Source organism: Balaenoptera borealis (genome assembly GCF_965194805.1).
Source record: "Balaenoptera borealis genome assembly, chromosome: 15".
NCBI classification, from domain to species: domain Eukaryota; kingdom Metazoa; phylum Chordata; class Mammalia; order Artiodactyla; family Balaenopteridae; genus Balaenoptera; species Balaenoptera borealis.
In genome coordinates this window covers 78,871,567-78,896,766 of record NC_138871.1, presented here as the reverse complement: position 1 = coordinate 78,896,766, position 25,200 = coordinate 78,871,567, and the positions used below count along the sequence as shown (strand labels likewise).

The 25,200-nt window shown below is 33.4% G+C and overlaps 1 protein-coding gene across 3 annotated transcripts in view; it reads left to right on the top strand.

The window, feature by feature from the left end:
* Positions 1-21,611, top strand: part of GEN1 (GEN1 Holliday junction 5' flap endonuclease) — a 30,188-nt gene extending 8,577 nt beyond the window's left edge. The window contains exons 2-14 of one of the 3 annotated variants that reach the window (XM_082356451.1): positions 513-688; positions 1,373-1,559; positions 6,183-6,359; positions 7,471-7,581; positions 9,683-9,756; positions 11,433-11,524; positions 12,847-12,997; positions 13,301-13,337; positions 13,428-13,508; positions 14,478-14,608; positions 16,489-16,550; positions 18,128-18,268; positions 18,830-21,611. In XM_082356451.1, the coding sequence (XP_082212577.1) occupies positions 528-688; positions 1,373-1,559; positions 6,183-6,359; positions 7,471-7,581; positions 9,683-9,756; positions 11,433-11,524; positions 12,847-12,997; positions 13,301-13,337; positions 13,428-13,508; positions 14,478-14,608; positions 16,489-16,550; positions 18,128-18,268; positions 18,830-20,151 (2,727 nt within the window). In that variant the 5' untranslated portion in view covers positions 513-527 and the 3' untranslated portion in view covers positions 20,152-21,611. Of the gene's footprint in view, positions 1-352; positions 689-1,372; positions 1,560-6,182; positions 6,360-7,470; positions 7,582-9,682; positions 9,757-11,432; positions 11,525-12,846; positions 12,998-13,300; positions 13,338-13,427; positions 13,509-14,477; positions 14,609-16,488; positions 16,551-18,127; positions 18,269-18,829 lie in introns of all 3 variants that reach the window. The other 2 variants (XM_082356452.1, XM_082356450.1) reach the window with 2 other exon arrangements.
* The last annotated feature ends 3,589 nt before the right edge of the window (positions 21,612-25,200 follow it).

Genomic DNA, 25,200 nt, shown 5'->3' with positions numbered 1-25,200 from the left:
GCTGGGACAAAGCCAATTACCACCTTTTTGAGATGGGGGTAATTTTTCCTTTTGTTTTCCAAATTTCTTGTAATATTAATGTGACCATGTGAAAAATTTTATTCTCAGTCACTGCTAAAGACTGCGTGGAAAAGAGGAAAGAATGAGGAGGGACAAGGCAGCCATTGACATTTGGTTACATTAAGTTTAAAAATAACTATTTTTCAGTACTATAGAGAAACATATTTGGTGACATGAGTGGATTTTAAGGACAAATTCAGCATGCTATAATCTGTTAATAACTTTTCATCTGTTAGTTGTGTCAATATTTTTGAAGCCACTAAGTGTATTACCACCATTTTTAATGTTTCAGGTGTTCTTGATTCATTCCGAAGAGCTGACCAATGGAAGAAATAAGAATACTCTATTATTTATGAATCACCCCACACTAGCTCAAAATACACTGTTTGAATTTCTGTTCTGAGCTTCTATGTCTTTTTACAGTCTTTTGAAAAGTGTGCCTCAAATAACAGCAGATAATCACCAGGATGGGAGTGAATGACTTGTGGCAGATTCTGGAGCCTGTTAAACAACACGTCCACTTGCACAGTCTTGGTGGGAAAACCATTGCGGTTGATCTGAGTCTCTGGGTATGTGAAGCACAGACAGTCAAAAAAATGATTGGGACAGTCATGAAGCCCCACCTCAGGTAGAGTAAACATGCTCAGAATATAAATAGATGATTGCATAAGCAGTGGATGTCTTGGTTTTGTTTCCACTTCATTTCTTTTGTTGTTGTGTTTTACATTTTGAGATTTTAAAATGTATTAACATGTCTCGATCTGCCATCTCCATATTGATAACACAAATTTGTACCTCGTACCCTTTGAGCTTCAGACTCATATACTTGGCTGCTTATTTAACATATCCGCAAGGATGCTTCGATGACTAAAAGCCAGAAATTTGGGAGCCATTCTCCCCCTGTTTTGTCCTCCACACATCCAATCCATCAGAAGTCTTGCCAGTTCTACTTCCAGAATATACCCTGCGTTCACAAACTTCTCTCGATGTCCAGAAGCACTGCCTCAGTGGATGCCAACATCTCTTATCTGCCCTGCTGAGATGAAATCTTCGCTAGTTTCCCTCCCTCCTCTCTTGGCCTCCTCCTCCAAACCATTTTCCACATAACAATTAGAATAATCATAAATCTCCTTTGCTAAAAGACACACAGTGGTCTCTCAGTACAGTCTACTTAAAATAAAATCTTAACAAATAAAATGTTATTGCATGTAACATTTTTGATATTAATGTTCTTGCCGTTATGTCATACTGCTATGTTGACTTCTGCTATCAATATATGATGATTAATGTATTATTAACTTTTATATTTCAGGAACCTATTTTTTCGTATCTCATATTTAACGCTAATGGACGTAAAACTGGTGTTCGTTATGGAAGGGGAACCGCCAAAGCTGAAAGCTGATGTCATAAGTAAGAGGAATCAGATTCGGTATGGAGGTTCGGGAAAAACATGGTCTCAGAAAACAGGGAGATCACATTTTAAATCAGTCTTAAAGGAGGTGAGCATTCACATCTGATTTAATAATTCTGATTTGAATTATAGAGTATATTTTACTTTGATAAAGTTTTTCGTTCAGTATCCTTAATACTTGTTAACTTTACTGTGACTAGAAGGACAGTGTGAATAGAGAAGAGAGTTTAAGTTTTGGAGTGAAACTCACCTGCATTCAGATTCTGACTCTGGCCATTAGAAACTCTGGGACAGTGGGCAAGATTTTTAACCTGTCTCTGCCTCGTTTCCTACTCTGTAAAATAGGATAGTAATACTTTACAGGGATATGGTGAAAATTAGAGAAAATATATCTAAAACAACTGGTGCATAGTCAGGACTTAATATGTTACATTTTATGACATCTTCAGCACTTAAAGAATTCCCAGAATAGAGGTCTCATTAATTCATACTTAACTCATTCAGGATTACAGTTCATAGATACAATACGTATTTGGCTTTCTTTAGGGCTTTGTAATTTTAAAAAGTACTTATTGTTATATTTTAATATATTTATACGTTATATATATTTTTATAAAAATTTAAAGAGAAATCTATAATACGATAAAGTAAGTAAAACAATAGGAAGCTATTATTATTTTGTCTCATTTTATTTATTTTTTTATAAATTTATTTATTTATTTTTGGCTGCGCTGGGTCTTCGTTGCTGTGCGGGGACTTTCTCTAGTTGCGGCGAGCTGGGGCTACTCTTCCTTGCCGTGTGTGGGCTTCTCTTGTTGTGGAGCACGAGTTCTAGGCACACGGGCTTCAGTAGTTGTGGCTCGCGGGCTCTAGAGCACAGGCTCAGTAGCTGTGGTGCACGGGCTTATTTGCTCCGTGGCATGTGGGATCTTCCCGGACCAGGGCTCAAACCCGTGTCGCCTGCATTGGCAGGAAGATTCTTAACCACTGCGCCACCAGGGAAGTCCCCTGTCTCTTTTTAAAGTGTATATACTTTTAAAAATTGCGGTAATCATGCACAAATAATTTTTATCTGGAATTTTCACTTAACATACCCATGTTTCCCTGTTACCATATTCTATTCAAAATTATTACCTTAATGATGGTACAACATGTATGAAGGTATGAAATCATTCCCCATGATTGTATATTGTATTGTATATTGTTTGCTTTTTAGTTCTTCTCTATTATACAGGAAATTATGATGAACACTTTTTTGTAAGCATAGCTTTTTCTTGTGATTTTACGGTAAAATTACCCAAAGTGGGATTGATAGACCAAAGTTTAGGAGTGATTTTATAACTCTTGCCAATTACTTTCTACCAGTACAGATATGAGATAGGCAATTTCATTGCACCCACAAGATTATTGGATATTAGGAGGTTTATCTTTGTACTATTTGGTATGCAAAATCGAAGACATTTCTTTGTTTATATAATACGTATAAATACATATAATACATATTTAATATGTATTGTTCTTTTAATGGTGAGGTTAAACATTTCACTTAGTTTTAGTCCCTCTCTGGGTAATGACCATCATATCCTTTCCCCACTTATCTTTTGAGGTTTTACTTTTTCTTTTGTTCAAATTCTTTATATACTAAGGAAGTAAACCTTTTATCATATTTGCTTTGAGTTCCTATCCCTGTTTTTCTTTTTAATGTTGTTTAAAATTTTAATTTCTTTTAAAAGGCATTGCATAAATTAATAAGCATTTTTCTCCAGAAATTCTATTTTCTATTTTTATGTGACTAAAAATAATAATTTTCAGTTAGTGATTCTTCTACCTTAATGACTATCAGTAATTGAAGAAAATATCTGTACTGAATTCTAATTATTTCTTCTGTAATCAGTTCCTGGAAATATCTATGGTTTACATACTGAAGGCATTAAATACCCAGTATAAAGCAAAAAGATGTTTATGTCCTTTTGAGAAAATTGCTCTATTCCTATTTCTTTATTTCTCTAATTGTGGTGTTCTTAGGCATTTTGTATTGGTTCAATGTTGCCTGCCCATTAATCATTATCATATTTCTGTACACTCAGTTACTAAGCCTTACGTTCTCCTAATCTACTGCCATTTTTAGTTACAAGCATGAAAAGCACACATTAGTCCTCCAACACAACCTCCACCCCACGTGATAGAGACTTAGGGTAGAGAAAATTGCAACCAACCTCATCACAAATTCTGTGCTGGTTTTTGCACAGAATCTGAAATGACTTTTAAACTCTTGTTTTTTATGAAAGGATACTTTTTATGTATGGGTAAATTAGAAACAACTATGGTGTTGCAGTAGCACCTATAACAAAACCGTCTCTCTAAAGTCACCCAGCTGGAGTTCTGAAAAGCACCTTTTTTTTCGACATAGTACTTTGTCTTTCTGAACCTTGTCCACCTTGGGCAACATCTGGCAGAGGTTTTTATTACATCATATAGCATGCAAACAATTAATCAGTTACAGCAAAAGAGATGATATTTTTTCTGTCTCTAGAAACTACAGGTAAATAGCCTCTTTTCCTCACCATATCCAGTATTCCTCAGTGATAGAATGAGAGTATCACATATGACAAGAAAGAATGCACTAGGCTGTAAAGCTAAACTATAAGCTACTCAGCTGGGTTAAATTCATAACCCCAAGAAAACTGCAAATTGATATAAACATCCTGTACAGACGTTTGACTTCCCAGGAGCACTCCATCAACGTACCCCTGTGTGGTTCCCCATAATGTGAGAGTTTCATCGTACAGGGGAGGTGATAAGAAGTGAACTTTACGGTCTCAAGCCAAAATTGTGTAATAGCGTCTTCTTTGGAAGGGCTCATATTGGGATGATCATCATGTGAGAATTGCTGTAGTTTTACAGATGTAAATGTTAATGTGATTAATTATTATTATGTCAAGATATTTTCAGACTCTTGAGATAATAGCGTTGAACAAAACAATGAAAATTGCATATTCATTACTTTTTTAAGTACTTTTAAAATTAATTTTTTAATCGAATATGGATTACTTTTTAATTGACATTAAAATTTTTAGCTTTTCCTTTCAGAAAATTTTAAACGAATACAAAAGTAACCCATCACCAATCTTTAACAATTATCAACTCTTGACCAATTTTGTTTCATCTATACTCCCACCCACTCCTCTACTCCCACATTTTTTTTTTAACATCTGTATTGGCGTATAATTGCTTTACAATGGTGTGTTATTTTCTGCTTTATAACAAAGTGAATCAGCTATACATATACATATATCCCCATATCTCCTCCCTCTTGCTTCTCCCTCCCACCCTCCCTATCCCACCCCTCTAGGTGGTCACAAACCACTGAGCTGACCTCCCTGTGCTATGCGGCTGCTTCCCACTAGCTATCTATTTTACATTTGGTAGTGTATATATGTCCATGCCACTGTCTTACTTTGTCCCAGCTTACCCTTCCGACTCCCCGGGTCCTCAAGTCCATTCTCTATGTCTGCATCTTTATTCCTGTTCTGCCCCTAGGTTCTTCAGAACCATTTCTTTTTTTTAGATTCCGTATATATGTGTTTGTTTTTCTCTTTCTGACTTACTTCACTCTGTATGACAGTCTCTAGGTCCATCCACTTCACTACAAATAACTCAATTTCATTTCTTTTTATGGATGAGTAATATTCCATTGTATATATGTGCCACATCTTCTTTATCCATTCATCTGTCATTGGACACTTAGGTTGCTTCCGTGTCCTGGCTATTGTAAATAGAGCTGCAATGAACATTGTGGTACATGACTCTTTTTGAATTATGGTTTTCTCAGGGTATATGCCCAGTAGTGGTATTGCTGGGTCGTATGGTAGTTCTATTCTTAGTTTTTTAAGGAACCTCTGTACTGTTCTGCATATTGGCTGTATCAATTTACATTCCCACCAACAGTGCAAGAGGGTTCCCTTTTCTCCACACCCTCTCCAGCATTTATTGTTTGTAGAGTTTTTGATGATGGCCATTCTGACTGGTGTGAGGTGATACCTCATTGTAGTTTTGATTTGCATTTCTCTAATGATTAGTGATGTTGAGCATCCTTACATGTGTTTGTTGGCCATCTGTATATCTTCTTTGGAGAAATGTCTATTTAGGTCTTCTGCCCATTTTGGATTGTTTGTTTTTTTTGATACTGAGCTGCATGAGCTGCTTGCAAATTTTGGAGATTAATCCTTTGTCAGTTGCTTCATTTGCAAATATTTTCTCCCATTCTGAGGGTTGTCTTTTTGTCTTGTTTGTCTTGTTTGTCTTGTTTTTGGTTTCGTTTGCTGTGCAAAAGCTTTTAAGTTTCATTAGCTCCCGTTTGTTTAGTTTTGTTTTTATTTCCATTTCTCTAGGAGGTCCCACATTATTTTGAAGCAAATCCCGGACATAATATTGTTTTAGTATTTCAGTACCTTTCTCTAAAAGATAAGGGCTCTTAAAAAATAAAAACATAACCACAATACAATTTTTATTATTGCACCTAAAAGTTTAATACTAATACTTTGCCATTAAGTATTCAGTGCTCAAGTTTCCAGTTTTTTCTTAAGTGTAATAAGTTTTAAAACACCTAAATAGCTACTATTAATATTTGTGATATAGAAGTAAGTTAAATACTGAAAAAAGCAGCAATAAAAATGTTCTTAGATTTGTTGCACCTACTTTTTCTTTGCAGTGTCTTGATATGCTGGAATGCTTAGGAATTCCCTGGGTCCAAGCTGCTGGGGAAGCTGAAGCCATGTGTGCTTACCTCAATGCCAGTGGTTATGTAGATGGCTGCCTCACCAATGATGGAGATGCTTTCCTTTATGGGGCCCAAACTGTTTATAGAAATTTCACTTTGAATACCAAGGTATTTTTTTCTTTCTCTTTTTCAGCATTTCTTTTACACACTACTTTTTTTAAAGGGATTAATTCTTGGCACTTAGCAATCACTAAGTAAAATGTTTACTGTTACTAAAAATATCAGTGCCACATAGTTCATTCTCTTTGAAATGTGGATTTCTCTCCTAAGGGCTTGACTTGTTTCACAAGGTTTAATTCTAAATCAGTTTCAACTACATATTATAAAATTGCATACAATATGTATTGCCTTGACCCAGAATTTGCACTTTTAGTAAGCTTCAAAAACACCTTCAAATATGCAAGGAGAGATATACAAGGATGTTAACTGCAGCATTGTCACTAATTACAAAAATTTGGCAAACAACCCAAATGCCCATTGATAGAGAATGGCTAAATACAGCCACGGTTCTCATGGAGGGAGGTAATACATGGGACATTTTGGTTGTAACTGTTCAAGGTTGGGCAAGGGAGACTATGGACCTTTGGTGGATTGGAGCCAGGGAGACTAAACCTCTTGCCAAAAAATTCTGTTATCTTTCTGAAAATGCTCCCAGTGTCCCCATTGAGAAACACTGCCTTAGAGTCCGTCTAATGTAAGCAATCATTAAAAAGGTATGTATTATTGATATTAAAGATACAGTTATATTAGTGGGCAGGAAATATTGCAAAATAGTATTTTTATATAATCCTATTTTTACTTAAAAATAGTGTAATAAATATTTGTATGTATGTGTCAAAGAACTTGTTTCTTAGAAGAATATGCCTGATGCTGTTAATGATAGTTAACTTCTGATGATGTAATTACAATAATATACAATTTCTATAATATACATTTTACAGTGCTTAATTGTGCAAGATGAAAATCTACTTTTGTAGACACCAAAAAACAATAAAGAGGAAAAAATGACTACTATAGTTAATTTTTTAAAGCCATTTTTGAAACTATGACTTTATTTCCAGATACTGAAGTGTTAGATTTTATGAAGATTCTGGTGATCAGGATAATGTTAAACTTATAGGAATAAACATTTAGAAACAGCTTTGACAAATTATTTTTTATAATGTTTTTTTTTTGTTTAGTTTTTTGAAGATGAAACTGAATCCGTTCTTCCTTCTAGGACCCACATGTTGACTGTTATACAATGTCATCCATCAAGAGTAAACTAGGTTTGGATAGAAATGCTCTGGTTGGGCTAGCAATACTACTTGGCTGTGATTATCTTCCAAAGGTACGCTGAAATTGTCATATTCATTTACTATTCAGAGTGGGGTTTTTTTGATACCTTACATGCTGCATAAATATGAATTACAATATCATTTTATATAATTAAGAACCTAATTTAGAATATAGGTGTAATAAACTATTCAGTAACTAAAATAATCAGCATTTCAAGTGGCATTAAACAGCTTGCTCATCATGATACTGAATGTTATAAATGAGAATAGAATTATAACTAGTACCACAGCTTAAATCTCAGTAAACCATTACTCTAAGAGTTTCACATTCACGTTTGACTGTCCTTTTAGAGAAATGTAGGAATTACTCTTTCCTTGTCTCTTGCCAATATTAGTTTCTATCACTGTTGTCTGAGTTTTGCCTCTCCATTGTAGCTTTCTATTTGTGCACATGCTCAGTGTTATTGTTACTGTTGCTAGGCAACATGATTATTGGGTTAAGCCATTCATCCTTCCATGCCTCTTAGCATTGCATTGAGTTTTGCTCATGAAAACCTTTTATTTTATATCTTAAGATACACAATATAGTTCTCTGTAACAGGTATAATAGGTGAGGGATAAATTAAGAATTACAATGATAACCACATTCATAAATACGATATTTAAAAATATAAAATGACTTGTACTGTAGCTCCTACTATTTTTATATAGTCCCATTATTATGTCCCTGCTGATCATCTTTGTATCCTTACTAAACCCCTCATTATACTATAGACTCTATCCCCAAGAGAAGTCTAAAGAAGGATGACATATAATTTTTTTTCACTAGAGCTTGGGAGAGGAAAAAATAGTAGGATAGTAAAATTATTAACTCTAATTTCTAATCTGTGTCACCAGTGACCAAATAGAGAAATCAACAATTTTTTTTAACTAGTAAGAAAAGAAAACAGGAGGAAAAGAACTGTTAAATAACACAGAAAATAATTATTATAGTTCTCATTCTGAAATAGATTTCTGTTTCCCATATGTAATTGTATCATAATTAAAGTCTAAAAACAGCTCAGTGTTGAATATAAGAAAAAATTTGCAAACTTGAACTCACAGAAACCAATTTTAGCTGCAGTGGTATTACATTGTACACTAGCCTTACCTATTTTGATTTTTTGTTTCCTTGCAACCAAAACTGCTATCTATTTATATCATTGTACCTAATGATCTTTAAGACTCTACTATCATGATTTGCCTAAAAAAATTTAATATGTAATTAAATGCTAATACATGAAGGGTGACATACAAAATATCCAGCAACTGTTTTGCTAAAGACATAGGCTGTAGAGATGAAAAATGCTTCTGGATACCCTCTGTTGTGCTATGTGTTACCCTTTTAGCTGAATCCTGAGTGTAGGTGGGTTGGAGAGGGAATTCATTTTAAGGGGGAGACCCCTTTGCTGGCAGGCACTCAGGGTACATGGGCATTGGCTATTTACTAACCAGTTTAGAAGTATTTTAACACTGGTATGTCTCTTCTAATGCATATCGGCTAAAGAACAGCCTTGCTTACAAAGACATATTAATAAACTTTTATAGGAACTGGAAGACTCAATTTAAACCAGAAATTGTCGTGTGAATATACATTTATTTATATATTTTTTGTGTAGGAAACTTAATGCTTATTTTAATTTTCTTAAGTTATTAATTTCAAGAGTTAACTTGGAACTCTCCTTTGTTCTCTTTGGATATCTGGATCTTTAAGTATTATATGTTCATATAATCAAATGAACATGCCTTTTCCTGATTACAAATATAACATAAAGTTAGGTCAAATTAAAATACTATCAAAATAATTAACATAGAAAATGAAAGCCCTCTAAAATTCTGTTCCTCCCTCTCCTTAAATAAACAGTCAGTGGTTTGGTATATAACACTCTGACTTTTTTGTTTGCATAAATTAACAATATAATTGTTATTTAACTTACAAATCTAAATCATACTGTATGCTATTTTGCAATTTTCATTTTACACGTAACAATGTGTCTTGCACACAGTTACCTCATTCTTTGAGCTACACAATCTTGCATTGAATGGACATCTCACCCTTCATTTATCTATTCCCTAGTGATTAACATTTGAATTTCTTTTCCCACTTTCTGAAAGGGAGTCCCTGGAGTTGGAAAAGAGCAAGCATTAAAACTTATAAAGATTTTGAAAGGGCAAAGTTTACTTCAGAGGTAACTAAAAATTACTTTTTCTTGTGACATTAGTCTTTTATTCTTGTTGAACTTAATAGTGAATACAAAAAGTATTGTGCTTTCCAAAAAAATGTTTTGTATTTTTAAGATGATCTGTATTTTTATTTAAAATCAGTTATTTTATTTATTCAGAAGTTTTCCAAAGAAAACTGAAAAGTATATGTCCTAAGCCATATTTTGGTTTTTTCAATATTATTAACTCATTACAAACACAAGTAGTAAGATGTCAAATGCGTTTATTTATAACCATGGGCATTTGCCACAGGCTATTTTAGACTATTTCATCAAAAAGTAAAGATAAACTAACATTAAATTAATTTTATATTTTAAATTACTTTTTATATAAATACTTTGATACTATATTTTTCTATAAATGAAATGCCTGACATGTTGCAAATATTTAATAACACTTGATCAAAAATTTTACTTGACTGCCCTTTGTTCTATAGCCACAAATTTAGTAATACGTTCATTCTAATGAATTAACTGTACAATTTGAGGATACAAGACAGTTAGGATACAGAGTATATTAACGTTTACAACCTGTGCTGTTTAGTTTTGAAAGCATGTCAGTTATATTTACTTGATGAGGACAATGTTTTATAAAAATTAATACTTATGATGATAAAGTATAAAATGAATAAAAAAGAAAGGAACTAGGACACTGGGGACTTAAAATAGTCCTTGCCTCCAGTAGTTATGAGATAGTGAGTACATGAAAGGAAACATTAAGTGGTAGAAATGAAAAAGGGATGGGGGCTTCCCTGGTGGTGCAGTGGTTGAGAATCTGCCTGCCAATGCAGGGGACACGGGTTCGAGCCCTGGTCTGGGAAGATCCCACATGCTGCGGAGCAACTAGGCCCGTGAGCCACAATTACTGAGCCTGCGCGTCTGGAGTCTGTGCTCCACAACAAGAGAGGCCGCGATAATGAGAGGCCCGCGCACCGCGATGAAGAGTGGCCCCCACTTGCCGCAACTAGAGAAAGCCCTCGCACAGAAACGAAGACCCAACACAGCCATAAATAAATAAATTAGTTAATTAATTAATTAAAAAAAAAAAGCGATGACTATGAGAAAGATTTCAAATAGCCATGCTCTTTCTTTTAGTGCTTCTCTTTCAGCTGTAAAGCTACTGATCTAAGACTTTAATAACATTATTATGTTATTTAATAACATTATTAACATCACTAAAACATCAGTGATTACTGTTTTCCAAAGCAGAAAAGCAAAGGTATACTTTGGCATGGAGGTGAGTTAAGGAATCATTTGGGAATTGTGAAGAATAAAATAAAAAAGGAAAAGCAAGCAAATATGGCACTTGGCTAACCGCAGATCATTCTTATTGAGACAGTTTCAGCAAATATGTACTTTTGGCAACATTTTATAAAATGTTTGCCTTCACGCTTGAAAATAATGAGATTACATTTTGTTATAATTATCTGTCATTCCAATTTTTATTAATTTAGACTAACCTTCCCCCTGGTTATTTTTAATTTTTTATGTTTTTATGTCCCCAGACTGGGACAGCAACTTCACCGCCAAAGGAAAAATAAGTAGGCAGGTGGAAAGGAACAGAATAGCCTGATATTTGAGAACATGGCATTTTGGTGACCTTATTATTTATTTTTTCTTTTTAATACCATTTTCTTTTATAGGTTTAATCAGTGGAATGAAAAATTTTGTTACTCTATTTCACAACCAGCAGTCATTAGCAAACTGGCTCATTGCTCTGTATGTTCCCATCCAGGTAAGCAGACATAGGGAATGATACCTCTAGAATATTATTGTCTGATACCTACGTTTTCATCTCTGTTCTTATAGTACTTTTTACATACCTACCTTCCTTACCAGATTGGGAACCCTCAGTGTCAGGAGTTGTGTCACATACACACAGTAGACACTCGATAAATATTTATTGAATGAAATAGCGTGATGTAAATGATAAATATAGGATATGTGCAGTTTCGAACTATGTTATCAGATTACTGTGATCCTAAAATTATGTTTTCAATATAGAAATCCATTTTAAGAAAAAAAATTGTACTGATAAATCTTAGGGAAAAATGGAAGTGAAATCATTTGCTTATGTATCAGTGATTTATCTTTATATATTTAAAGAATTCTTAACTGTCCTATAGTGCATTTTTATTGTGTGTGAAGATAGTGACTTAAAACTAATTTCTAATACATGTTCACTGTTAAGTAGCTTGGACCCTGTTCATTAGTCTTGATAAAAAAATGATGTCCCTGACATGTACTGGGTTAAAAAGGCCTTTTGCTCTCAGGAGAGATTAAGAGATCATGTTAGCTCATCTTTTAAAAGAAATTCTGCTTTATCTATTTGTCTTAATATGTTTTCATTAGCCTTTTAAAATGATAGATGAAACCATGGAAGAAATCAATGTTTTTATAGATAAAATGCCCTTCTATAGTTTTTTTGGTACCTTATAAATGATGATTTTAGGTCATGTCAGTTATGTAGGTTCTTTGTGTTCTCAAAAGTGTTGAAGGTAGTCATGCTTTCCTTTTACGGGGCACTAGGACCCCACACCCAGGCCACAATCACAATTTATGTTCCAAGCATAGTTTAAAAATAGCTATATAGTAACTGAGAGCTAGCCACTAGCAGAGGTAATTAACTGCTCTATTCTTTTCATATTCTTATTAAAGAAACCATTTCATGAATTATTCTATTAACTAAATAATGTTTTACTAATAATGTCCTTCTTTTCTTGTATGTAGCTACCACATACACCACAGTTTTCCATTTGAGATTATTATAAATGTATAATTTCATATTACAAATTAACACTTTCAGACAGAAGGGTAATTTACAGAAAAAAAATAGTGTCATGTGATAGTAATAGCTAAAGATCTGCTTTATCGTAAGAATTATTATTGTGTTCATTACTCTATTCGGCCTAAATGTATTGAAACCCTTCTATATGCTAGGCATTTTGCTAGGCAGTATTTGTTTTTGAAAATTCAGATAAGGGCAAAAAAAAAAAATGTACATCGAAGGTAATGCTAAAAAGCAGTGAAAGTCATACTTTTTGTGTCTCCATGAAGGTTCACCTAAGGGTCATGAACGTAACGGATGCAAATTATGTAAAACTGATCAATATTGTGAGCCACATGATTATGAATACTGTTGTCCTTGTGAGTGGCACCGAACAGAACATGAGAGACAGCTAAATGCAGTAGAAAACAGTATTAAGAAGTAAGTTTTTTGTACTCATTGTTTCCTGATGTGGCCTATTTATACACCTGTGGTTGAATTATTTCTTCATAACTTTCCCCCATGTAGATTAATAACGTTTCACAGAATCCTTTTCTAGACTCTGTTCAAAAATTAGGCTATCTTAGAAGATAGTAATTTAATAATGTTTCATTGAGAAGCTTGATGACTAGGATACTATACAAGGACACTTTCCATTAAATGAGAAGAGATTAAATGGATGATTTTAGAGTCTATCTAAAATTGCCTGATTGTATTAATAACATGTATATAACTTATTTTCAGAAAAGCTTGCAGTTGTGAGGGATTCCCATTCCACGAGGTAATGAGTAATAATTCAACCATGTGTTTATCTCAGAAGCTTTTTTTAAAAGTTTGACATCTCAATGGCTATTTTCTGTTCTCTTGCTAGGTTATTCAAGAATTCCTTTTGAACAAGGATAAATTGGTGACGGCAATCAGGTACCAAAGACCTGATTTATTATTGTTTCAGGTATCTGAAAATAAACTCTTATTTTACAGTGTGAAGTTGGATACTAGGAAGATAAGAAGGGGTAATCACTTTGACTGATCTGAGAGGAGTTTGAAATAGATGGCTCTTGAGTGCATATGTATTTTTCAGCATTTATATCTAATCTCCATTCCTTTGCCACACAGTAACTATACTTTGCAGCCCATAAGACAAATCACAATTATGCTGTTCTTTACAAGACACCTTAAAGACCATGTACAGATGTATTGTATTCAGGGATACATTGGGGGAGAGATACTAATAACCAGAGAATGTAAAGATATATATTGTTATTGTATATTGTTATGGAAGACAATATATTGTTATGGAAGACGGTATAGTTTACAAATGCATTGAGGTTTGTAATCAGTGACCTAAATTTAAATTTGGACAGTCCGTCGCTTACCATGTGACCCTGGATATGTGTTTTCCTCAAAATAGAAATAATATTACTTATCTTGTGAAGTCACTATGCAGATTAAATGAGATTATTTATATTAACCCCTAGTATAGTAGCTAGAGAAACAGAGTGGCTCAATAAATTGTAACTACTTGTTGCTTAGCTCTACCAAGAACAGTAGTAATAATGGCAACCAACATTCATTGAACATTTAAAATTTGCTGTTGTATTTAACACATTACATGTAATCTTCCCTAACTTTATAATGTGTGTGCCGGATTATATTTTACAGAGGGAAAACCTGAGGCTAAAAGAGGTTAAGTAACTGACCCAAATCTAGGAAGTATTCTGACCCTCAAACCCAGAACCCTCACACTTACATCATTGTGCCACATTGCCTCCTTAGGAGGCTCACTGTTCTTTCTGGGAATATTCTCGTTGATACAACTTTAACTAATGTTATCTCTTAAGGAAAAGATAATATCACCCTGAGAGTGCTGTTTGTCTCCAAGAGATAACAAAATCTTGTTTTATTTTTATTATATTTACAGAGATTTACTCTTGAAAAAATGGAGTGGCCCAGTCACTATGCATGTGAGAAATTGTTGATACTGTTGACGCACTATGACATGATAGAAAGAAAGCTCGGTAGAAGGAACTCTAATCAACTACAGCCACTTCGGTAATATAAAGAATTGTATGAATATGTCCCTGTGTTTTCATTGGAATATTTTATCTAAAATATTCTTCTTAATATCTTTAATAGTGGGATATATATCTCTTTGTTTTATAAAAATGGAGGAAGGGTCTACTGGAATATTAAGAGCTTATTCAGGGCTTACAGTCCAGATAACGTAGTAAGTTCATGCTTTGACACACTTCTCTGCCTCAAACATATAGTAATAGTAGACTAGTAAAAGAAATAAATATAAAAAGATATAGCTAGGATTAACTAGATAATTATTTCCGTGGACCAGAAAGGGAACAGAAATGTAAAGTGAATGGAGGGACTGAAACGGAGAATTGGTGGCTCTCAGTGAAGGGTATATGATTATTCATTGTACTCTTCTTGAAACTTTTCTTTTTTTTTTTTTAATTTATTTTTGGCTGTGTTGGGTCTTCATTGCTGTGCGCGGGCTTTCTCTAGTTGTGGTGATCGGGGGCTACTCTGCGTTGTGGTGCGTGGGCTTCTCATTGCGGTGGCTTCTCTTGTTGCGGAGCACAGGCTCTAGGCGCGCGGGCTTCAGTAGTTGTGGCACACGGGCTCAGTAGTTGTGGTTCATGGGCTTTAGAGTGCAGGCTCAGTAGTTGTGGCGCACGGGCTTAGTTGCTCCGCGGCATGTGGGATCTTCCCGGACCAGGGCTCGAACCCGTGTCCCCTGCATTGGCAGGTGGATTCTTAACCACTGCGCCACCAGGGAAGCCCGAAACTTTTCTTAAGGTTTGAAAATTTTCAAAATAAAAAGTTTTGGGGAAAGTATTAAAGAAAAAAGATAAGCTACAAAGGAGTGACAGTCTGCTACCATACATCTTTCATGACAATAGTAGATTCCAGAAGATGATGGAGTAATATTTCAAAGCTTTGACTAAAAATAATTGGCAACCCAGACATCATTAAAATTATTCACTCATTGGCAAGGCATTTTCAGACATGTGAAGACTAAGAGTTTGCCACTCACAGACCCTCATCAAAAGCACTGTTAAAGGATGACTTCAGCAAGAAGAAAAATGAACTCGGGGAAGATGTGGATAACAACAAACAGTGGCCAGCATAGAAACTGATAAAACATGTTTAGCTAATTTAATAAATGGAATGGAAAAAATATCTATATAAATATCTTAATAATGCTTGATGGTTAGTATATGAGGATGATAATAAACTAAAACTCCCAAAGTATGCATGTAAACAGTTAAGGGTAACCACTAAAACATTAGAAATACAATCTCTATCTTTAAAACCAATACATAAAATAAGAAAGTAAAACTATCTAACTGAAAGAATACAGGAAGGTGAAAGATGGAAATAGCATAGAAAATCTTAGTAACCAAAAACACAAAATAACATGTATGAATGAATCCAACTATATCAGTAATCACAATAAATGTAAGTGGATTAAACTCATCTATTAAAAGACATTATATCAAATGAGTAAACAAAACTCAACAATATTCTGCTTTATAGGGCATGTACAGAATAAAATTATGTTAAGTTTGAAAATAAAGAGATTTATAAGATTTAACCAGGCAAATATTTACCAAAGTGGTGTAGCAAAATTAACAGAAGCAAAAAAGACTTTAAAACAAAAACCATTATTATGGAAAAGAGGAACACTGAATAATAATGAGAGGAAAAATCTACTGATAAGATCTAACAGTTATAAACTCTATCTTTTAAATAAACAAGTCAAAGGAATAGCTATACAATAATTCTTAAAACATTTTTAGAATATTATTAAAACAGAATAAAAATTAATGGGAATTGAATTATTCAATCTACAAATTGAAAATTTCCAAATAACTCATGCAATTAAACCTCATTAGATGAGTTTTTTTTTTTTTCAGAATTGTTAAAAACCGAATCAGAAATGGAGTTCATTGCTTTGAAATAGAATGGGAAAAGCCTGGTATGTATACACTTTAAGCAAAATTTATAACATTTGGTCATGTATGTTTAGCAAATATCATATACATATGTAAAACATATGTATGTATATAAAAAATAAAGACGAAAATGTATCACATACACCAAGGATTAATTTCATAGTTTACCTGTGCTGTGTAAACAGCCGTTGACTAATAGTAAATATTTAAAACTTAAGTAATTTTATTTTAATGTCTTAAATTGATATTTCTTTTGTAATTAATGTTTACGGAAACAATATGGAAATAGTTTTGATTTATATTTCTCAAGAAAATACTGCTACAAATGGTCTAGTCATTGGATTTCATTGTATAACTGGGTCTAAAGAAATCAGGGTTGCTGAAAAGCACCTGGGGTGCTCTTCCTCTCCTTTCTTTACTCTGTTTAGTTTTCATGGGAATTTATAATGGTCAAATTACTCTTCTCTTCTACAGGCAGAAATACAGTGGACTCTGAATTAGCTCCAAAACTGAAGGCAAGGAAAGCACAGATCATTTAAAGTGGAAAATAATACCAAATTCATTTGTATTTGGCTTTGAAATTAGATTGTATAATTACATGTGAGTGAGTGAGAGAACAGATTTGAAATGAAATGAAATCAAATGAAAGTTGTAGGTAACTTTGAAGAATTAAATGATAAAGAATTAGATAAGTTGTTCTAAGCAATAATAGGAAAATAGCTAAAGAATTTTGAAAACTGTTTAGGAACAGTTCCACCAACTGTAGTAGATTTTCAGGAAAGACAATGGCATTAACCCAGTTTGGCAGTGCATCTCCTTTGTTAAGAACTGAGGATTGGGTGCCCACTTTCACTTATCCTTGTAGGAGTTATCCCTTAAGGGAAAAAATGTACCCCACGCTACTTTAACTAAGAAATATTCTAAGTTCACTTGTTTCCATTGTTTCTACTTTAAACTCATCAACTAATAGTTTCATTATAGTTTGGCTTCTTATGCAGTTTTGCCCTCATATAAGATAAATACAAGAATCTAGTCTACTATTTACATATCTTATTGTAAGTTTACGTATAAGCATTCTCATTTTCATTTATCAGGTGCTTGTGAGTCCAGTAAGCCTGGGTGTGTCCTCAAGAGACTGATAACCTTTGAAACAACAATCTGGAAAATAGTGATAGTTTTGATGACCATTTCAATTCTGTCCTTTTCAGAAGCTACCACTAAAGAAAGCCAATGTTAAAGTTTTAGGAAATTGTTTCCATTCTTTATCTGAAATTTTACACTTATTATATGAAATTAAAACAAACTAACCTTATCTAAATAAAGTTTTCTATTCTCTAAGCTGCTCCTACCATCTCTGAAGCAAGAGAAATTTAAAGTTCTAATTTAAAAGGAACCTCTTTCCAGCTCTTCCCAGGTGGAATAAAATCACTTCTGTACTAGTGTCAACAGATTATTAGAATAGAGATGTTGTAAAGCAAGATTTGAATGAATTATCCATTTGTGAATGACCTAGTTGACTTGGTAAACTGAAGTTACCTGGAAAAATGTAATATTTCAAATCTGTAATTAAAGCTGTTTTATTGTATTTTTAATCCTTTAGAACATTACTCTATAGAAGATAAACCTGGAGAATTGGTTTTACAAACAATAGAAGAAGAATCATTGTTTGAAGCAGCTTATCCTGAGATTGTTGCTGTTTACCAAAAACAAAAGTCAGAAATTAAAGGCAAGAAACAAAAAAGTAAGTATCACATTTGATAACTATTTAGGCTGCACACAAATATTACAAAAGAGCGACCCATCCTATTTGAATCTATCTTGTCCAAATTTTGTTGAAAGTTCTGTAAAATCAAGAGTAAGGATTGTACTTTTTCTTCTTTGTCTCAACACACTTTGTTTTAAAATCTAAAAGCCAAGAATAGACCGTTCTGCTCTGAGTCTGCTAACTTAACTGACTGTTAGTAATTATACTAACCACTTATTGAGCAACTAGTATATATAACATATTTTGGATTTTAAATACATTTTCTTTATTTCCCAGAACTCAGTGAGGAACTTACAACATTAATTTATAACATGCCACTCAATTATAACATTGTTTCCAAAATAAAATATTTTATAATATTTTATTAATAATTATTTTGTTATAATTATGTATAACACAGTTTTCAGGAATGCTCTGAGACAAAAAAGGCAAAAATTGATCATACAGAAGATATCTGATCTGAGCTCTTTAATTTGTTTACCCATATTAGGAAAATAAAATAGATTTTAATTGTATTATATATATTTTTTCTTTCAGGCATGAAAACTAAGTCTAAAGAAAACAATTTGCCAGAATCAGATGATATGATGACTTTTCAATCACACATGACTTTAAAACCCACATGCGAAATCTTTTCTAAGCAGAATTCCAAGTTAAATTTGGAAATTTCCCCCGATTCTACATTACCCCAGGAATCTATTTCTGTGTCATTGAATACCTTGCTTTTACCTGAAGATGCTCCCTGTTTGAATACACAAGAACAGTTAATATCTTCTCCAAGACCTTTGGCTGTGCAGCAAATTAAAGCTGTCAGTAAGTCTCTGATTGCAGAGTCTAGTCAACCCAGTACCTCATCCCATAATATATCTGCAATTGCTGATCTGCACTTGAGCACCATTGACTGGGAAGGTACTTCTTTTAGTAATTCTCCAGCTATCCCAAGGAACACTTTTGCTCATGGTGTAAAATCGGAACTTGAAACAGCTATCCCTGATAGCTTTAAAAATATTACAGAGCAATTGTCATGTGAATCAGAATGGTGCACTACAAACATTAATAAACTGTTCGATTGGGATCTTCAAAAGACTGATCCTGAAGAGCACCTACTTTCTGGCATTACTGATTTACATCTTCAGGATTTACCTTTAAAGGAACGAATACGTATAAAATCATCATATCCTCAGAATAATATACAACCAGATGATGATCTGAAAACATTGTCCCTACTTACTGTACAAGAACACTGTATTGCTAATAGTAGTTCTGAATGTCTATCACATCTTTCAAAGGATCTTCTAGGAATTCATTTGCAAAATGAATCTAGAAACTGTAAAGTCCTAAAAGGAAACCAGCTGTTTCAAGAAAACTATAAAGCAAATACTTCTATACCTCATTCTGTCAATAACCCAATAGTAAAGACCTCCAATGTTAGAATTGGACCACCAAATACTGCTTTAGATTATAGTAGAAAAGTTGATGTGCAAACCACTCGGAAAACTGTAATGAAGAAGAGTGTTTGCCTTGACACACATTCCTCTGGTGAAGAAATTATCCCAGAGTCTGGGAAAGCTAAGTCCACAACTCAAAAAATGAAACAGAGTTCTCAGAAACATAGCCCAGCCCAGTTCAAAAAAAATGATGCCAACAAATTGAGTAACCCTAAAGCACATATTAAAGAAACTGAACAGTGTGTCCAGCCTTATAAAACAGCTGGAAATGAAGAAACCTGTTTCCAAGATGCAGCAAAAAGGTCTCTGAGTTTTCTACAGTGTCGTGAGGAAAAAGACGTCTCTGGTACCTGTTTGGATAGTCCTCTTCCTTTAAGTCAGAGATTAAAACTAAGGTTCCAAAACACCTGAAATTAAATTTAAAATATTCAAGTATAACTTATAATGCTAGTACTGTTGGCATTAGCAGAAGCAGAAGGAAGGTATCTAGTTAATGTATATTAGAAAAATTTAATGTGATTCTATATGTTGTGAGACACTTGCCATTTTAATCAAAACTGTAATAAAAAATGTTACCTAAAACTTTGGTTTTAAAAGACGATCCTCTGTAGTGAAAACTTCAGATAATGTATATTTTTATAACATACTTTTTTCATTAAAAAAAAATCTTTATTGATTATTCTTTAGTTATATCCTTAAAATGTTAGTACACTACTAGACAGAGTAAATGCTCCATTCATTTGCTCATTTTTATTCATTTCTTCCACAAGCCCCTAAAGCATTTTTTGATATTCCAGCTTGTTCCCAAGGGAAAACTCTTTATAATTGCCTGCATTCTCACAACGTCTTCTGTTGTGCCTTTCTGAGAGTTAGATTAGCTTTCAATGTGAAGATACTTTCAGCTGCTCTCCCAGTTTCAGTAATCTTATTCTCTCTTGTGAGGGACAAAAAAAAATGGAAAAGGAGGATGATGATCAATATATATAGTGAAAATCATGGTTGTGGCAGCTGAATAAACTGAGGAAATCTACTTCTTACATATCCCCAGAAGTCCACAGGTATGCCAAGTGGAAAAAGATTTGGAAAATAGAATGTATAACCAGAAGAGGATTAGGAGCTTGCTCAGGATCATACAGCTAATTAATGGTGGTATGGGAACCAGATTTCTTGCCTCTCAATTCATTGGTTTTTCTGTTAAAATTTTTCTTCGATAGCACTTTTTTCTTCCCCTTTTGTTTTAACAATGCATCTATACAATATTAACTACAGTACCTCCAAATATTAAGCTATTCATTTATTTATTTAGCACTCAAGAAGTCTAAAGGGAACCAGATTGGAAAGATAAAAGTAAAACTGTTGCTACTTACAGATGACAAGATCTTGTGTTTATGAAATTCTGAGGAATTCACTAAAAACTATTAGAACTGATAAATGAGTTCAGCAAGGTTGCAGGATACAAGATCAATATATAAACATCAGTTGTATTTCTATACCCTTCTAATGAATAATACTAAATGAAATTAAGGAATTCTTTTTACAACAATAACAAAAAGAATAAAATACTTTGGAATAAATTTAACAATAGTACAAAATTTTTACTCTGAAAACTATAAAATATCATCAAAAGAAATGAAAGAAAACCTAAATAAATGAAAAGACATCCCATGTTCGTGGATCAGAAGACTTAATATTAAGATGACAATACTCCCCAAACTAATTTGCATATTCAATGCAATCCCCATCAATTCTGACTGATTTCTTTGCTGAAACCAATAAGCTGATTCTAAAATATATACGAAAAATTAAGGGACACAGAATAGGCAAAACGATCCTTAAAAAAAAAAAAAGAAATGGCAGGACAGGACTTGCCCTTCCTGATTCTGACTTCAAAACTTACCACAAAGCTACAGTAATGAAGAATGTGTTGAATGGCATAAAGGTAGACAGATAGATCAGTGGGATAGAACTGAAGGTCCAGAAATACGTCCTCACATTTATGTTCAGTTGATTTTCAACCAGAGTGCCAAGACAATTCAATCGGGAAACAGTAGTCTTTGAGCAAATTCTACTGGTACAACTGAATATCCACATGCAAAAGAATGAAGTTTGATCTTGACCTCATACAATATAAAAAAACTAACACAAAAATGGGTCAAAGACCTAAATGTAAGATCTAAAACTATAAAACTCTTAGAAGAAAACATTAACATAAATCTTTGTGACTTTGACTTAAGCAAGGGTTTCTTAGATATGACACCAAAAGCTAAGGCAACAAGAAAAAATAAACTTCATCAAAACCAGAAATTTTTGTGTTTCAGGGGACATCATCAAGAAAATGAAGAGACAACCCACAAAATGGGAGAAACTATTTGCAAATCATAAATGTAATAAAGGGGCTTATATCTAGAGGGACTTGTATAAAGAACACTTACAACTCAATAATAAAAAGACAAAAGTGGGTAAAATATCTGAATAGATATTTCTTCAGAGAAGATATACAAATGGCCAACAAGTGGATGAAAACATTCTCAACATAATTAGTCATCAGAAAAATGAAAATCAAAACCACAAAGAGATGCCGCTTCACAACAAATAAAATGGCTAGAATCAAAAAAGACAAATTTAAAAAAGTGTTTGGTGAGGATGTGAAGAAACTGGAACCGTCATAACCTATTGGTAGGAATGTGAAATGGGTCAGCCACTATGGAAAAAGACTGTTGGTTCCTCACGTGGTTAAACATAGTTACCATATGATCCAGCAAACCCACTCCCAGGTGTATACCCAAGAGAAATGAAGACACACCCACACAAAAACTTGTAAACAAATGTCCATAGTGACATTATTCACAATAGCCTAAAAGTGGAAACAACTCAAATGCCCATCAACTGATGAATGGATATACAAAATGTGGCATTTCAATACAATGAAATATTGGCAATAAAAAGAAATGAAGTGCTGATACATATTACAATGTGAAGTTTGAAAACATGCTATGTGAAAGAGACCAGTCACAAAAGACCATATATTATATGATTCAGTTTGTATAAAGTGTTCCAAATAGGCAAATCTATAATATATAGAAACACAAAGTAGACTCATGGTTGCCAAAGGCTGGCAGGGAGGGGAGTTTGAAGAAGGAGAAGGGAAATAACTGCTTGTAAGATGGGTTTTGGGGGGAGTGGGTGATGATGAAGATGTTCTAGAATTGATTGTGATGATTGTGAAAGTTTGAATATACTAAAACCATTGAATTCTGCAATTTAAATAGATAAATTCTGTGGTATGTGAATTATATCACAATAAAGGTGTTTTAAAAACAAAAAGAAATTGTGGAGAGTTTTACCTGTCCAAACTCTTTAATATCTAAAATGTATATAGTCTAACCTCACTGTCATATATGCACTGCCATCATTATTTTCTAGATTTGAAAATAAGTCCAGAAAAGTGAAGAGATTTATTTTCCCAGGACTGGAGATGGAATTGTGTTTATTTATCTAGTATTTATTTCATTATGCCATGTTGTAAAATTAGGATCAAATTTGGGATACATTTGAAGTTTCGTGCTTTTCTGAAGTTATGATTTTGTTGTGGTTTTTTTTGAAAATTCTACTAAAAATATATAAAATACTTTGAATCAAGTGTAACATTGTTTTAGAAAAGTGTCATGTCTGCAGAGCACTTAAGATATATAAAATCTTACTGGGCCAGGAGAGTACTAAATAAAGGCAGTCAGTCCTCTGCTCTCAAGAAACCCACCTATTCTAATTGAACTGATATATTTTTTTAAAACCTAGTGATTATTTGTATTGATATAAGTGTATACCTTTGAACAATGTGGAGGATTAGGGGCACCAACACTTACCCCCCACCCTGCACAGTCGAAAAGCCTTACAGAGCCTTACAGTCGGTCCTCCGTAATTGCGGTTGCACATCCCAGACTCAACCATCCACAGATCATGTAGTACTGTAGTACTTATTTATTGAAAAAAATTTCGCCTAAGAGTGGACCTGCGCAGTTCAAACCTGTGTTGTTCAAGGGTCAACTGTATTTACTTTTTAAGGTAATACTTCTGTGTGGTTAATTAAAAAGGTGAAACTACAAAAATATAGAGAGTGAAAAAGTCAATCTCCTTTCTATCTTTAATGCTCAGACTCCAATTCTTGCATCTAGAGGCAAACACAGTTTCTAATTTCTTGTAGATCCTTCCAGAGGTGTTCTGTACCAACATATTAATGTATCTTAGAAATTTCCCATGTTAGGAAATATGATGTCTCACTCTTTAATGACATCAATATCCCTACGTGTGTATCTTTGCGCAGATGCCTAGAGATATATAGTAGATGTGAATGTCATGTTTGATTTTAACTGTTGATAAATGTACAATTGAAACATTTTTAAATCTCTAGGGCTAACTAAACTATTGAAATTCAGATATGTGAACTAAATCATATGAATGCTTTTAAAACTCATATTTGACTTTGCTGTAAGCTCCCTCTTTTAAAATTTTCCCATATGCCCTTAAATAGTTAAGCATAATTGTAAATGACATGAATTTACATATGAAAATAATAAATTTACTTTGAAGACCTGACATTAAAAAAAGCTGACAGTATGGCTACCAAGAGTGTTATTTCCGTGGCAAAATCACCACATTTTAGAGTTTGACCAGTTCTGAACTAGTACCACATATTTTTAGTAATCTCAATTTTAAATGCCCATGTAATGTAAGTTTTTAATTTTTCAAGGAATCATGCTTTTGACATAAATTGGACATTAATTACTTCGTAGGTGTGTGTACAGCTCTAAGTTCTGAGGTTAGAGTTGTACAAAGACCCAATACTCTACATTGAAGGGGATGAGTATGAAATTTTACTTTGGAGTAATTAATTTTGTTTTGAACTGCTCACCTGATCCCACACCCAGTCAGTTTATGTTCTCAGAAATAAATCTAAAGACTCAATTCCTTTTTCACTGACTTTTTTTCTTTATTGAAGTTTAATTTACATACAATAAAATCCACTCATTTTAAGTGTAAAGTTTGATGAATTTTGGTAATTGTATACAGTTGTGTAACTTCCACCACAATCAAGATATGGAAAAGTTTCCCTTAAGTTTCCTTACGCTCCTTTGCAATTAATCCTCTCTCCCAAGCCTTGATCCCAGACAATAACTGGTACTCCTTTCTCACTATGGTTTGCCTTTTCTAGAATTTATATACATGGGACCATACAGTATATAGTCTCTGTATTTGACTTTCTACTTAGCATGTTTTTAAGACTTATCTAGGTTGTCTATATTAATATCTTGTTCCATTTCATTGTAGAATAGTATGACATAATATTAATATACCATAATTTATTATTCTTTCATCAGTTGATGGAAAAATAGGGTTGTTTTCACATTTTGGCTGTTATGGATAGTGTAGCCATGAATATTCAGATATAAGTCTTTAGGTGGA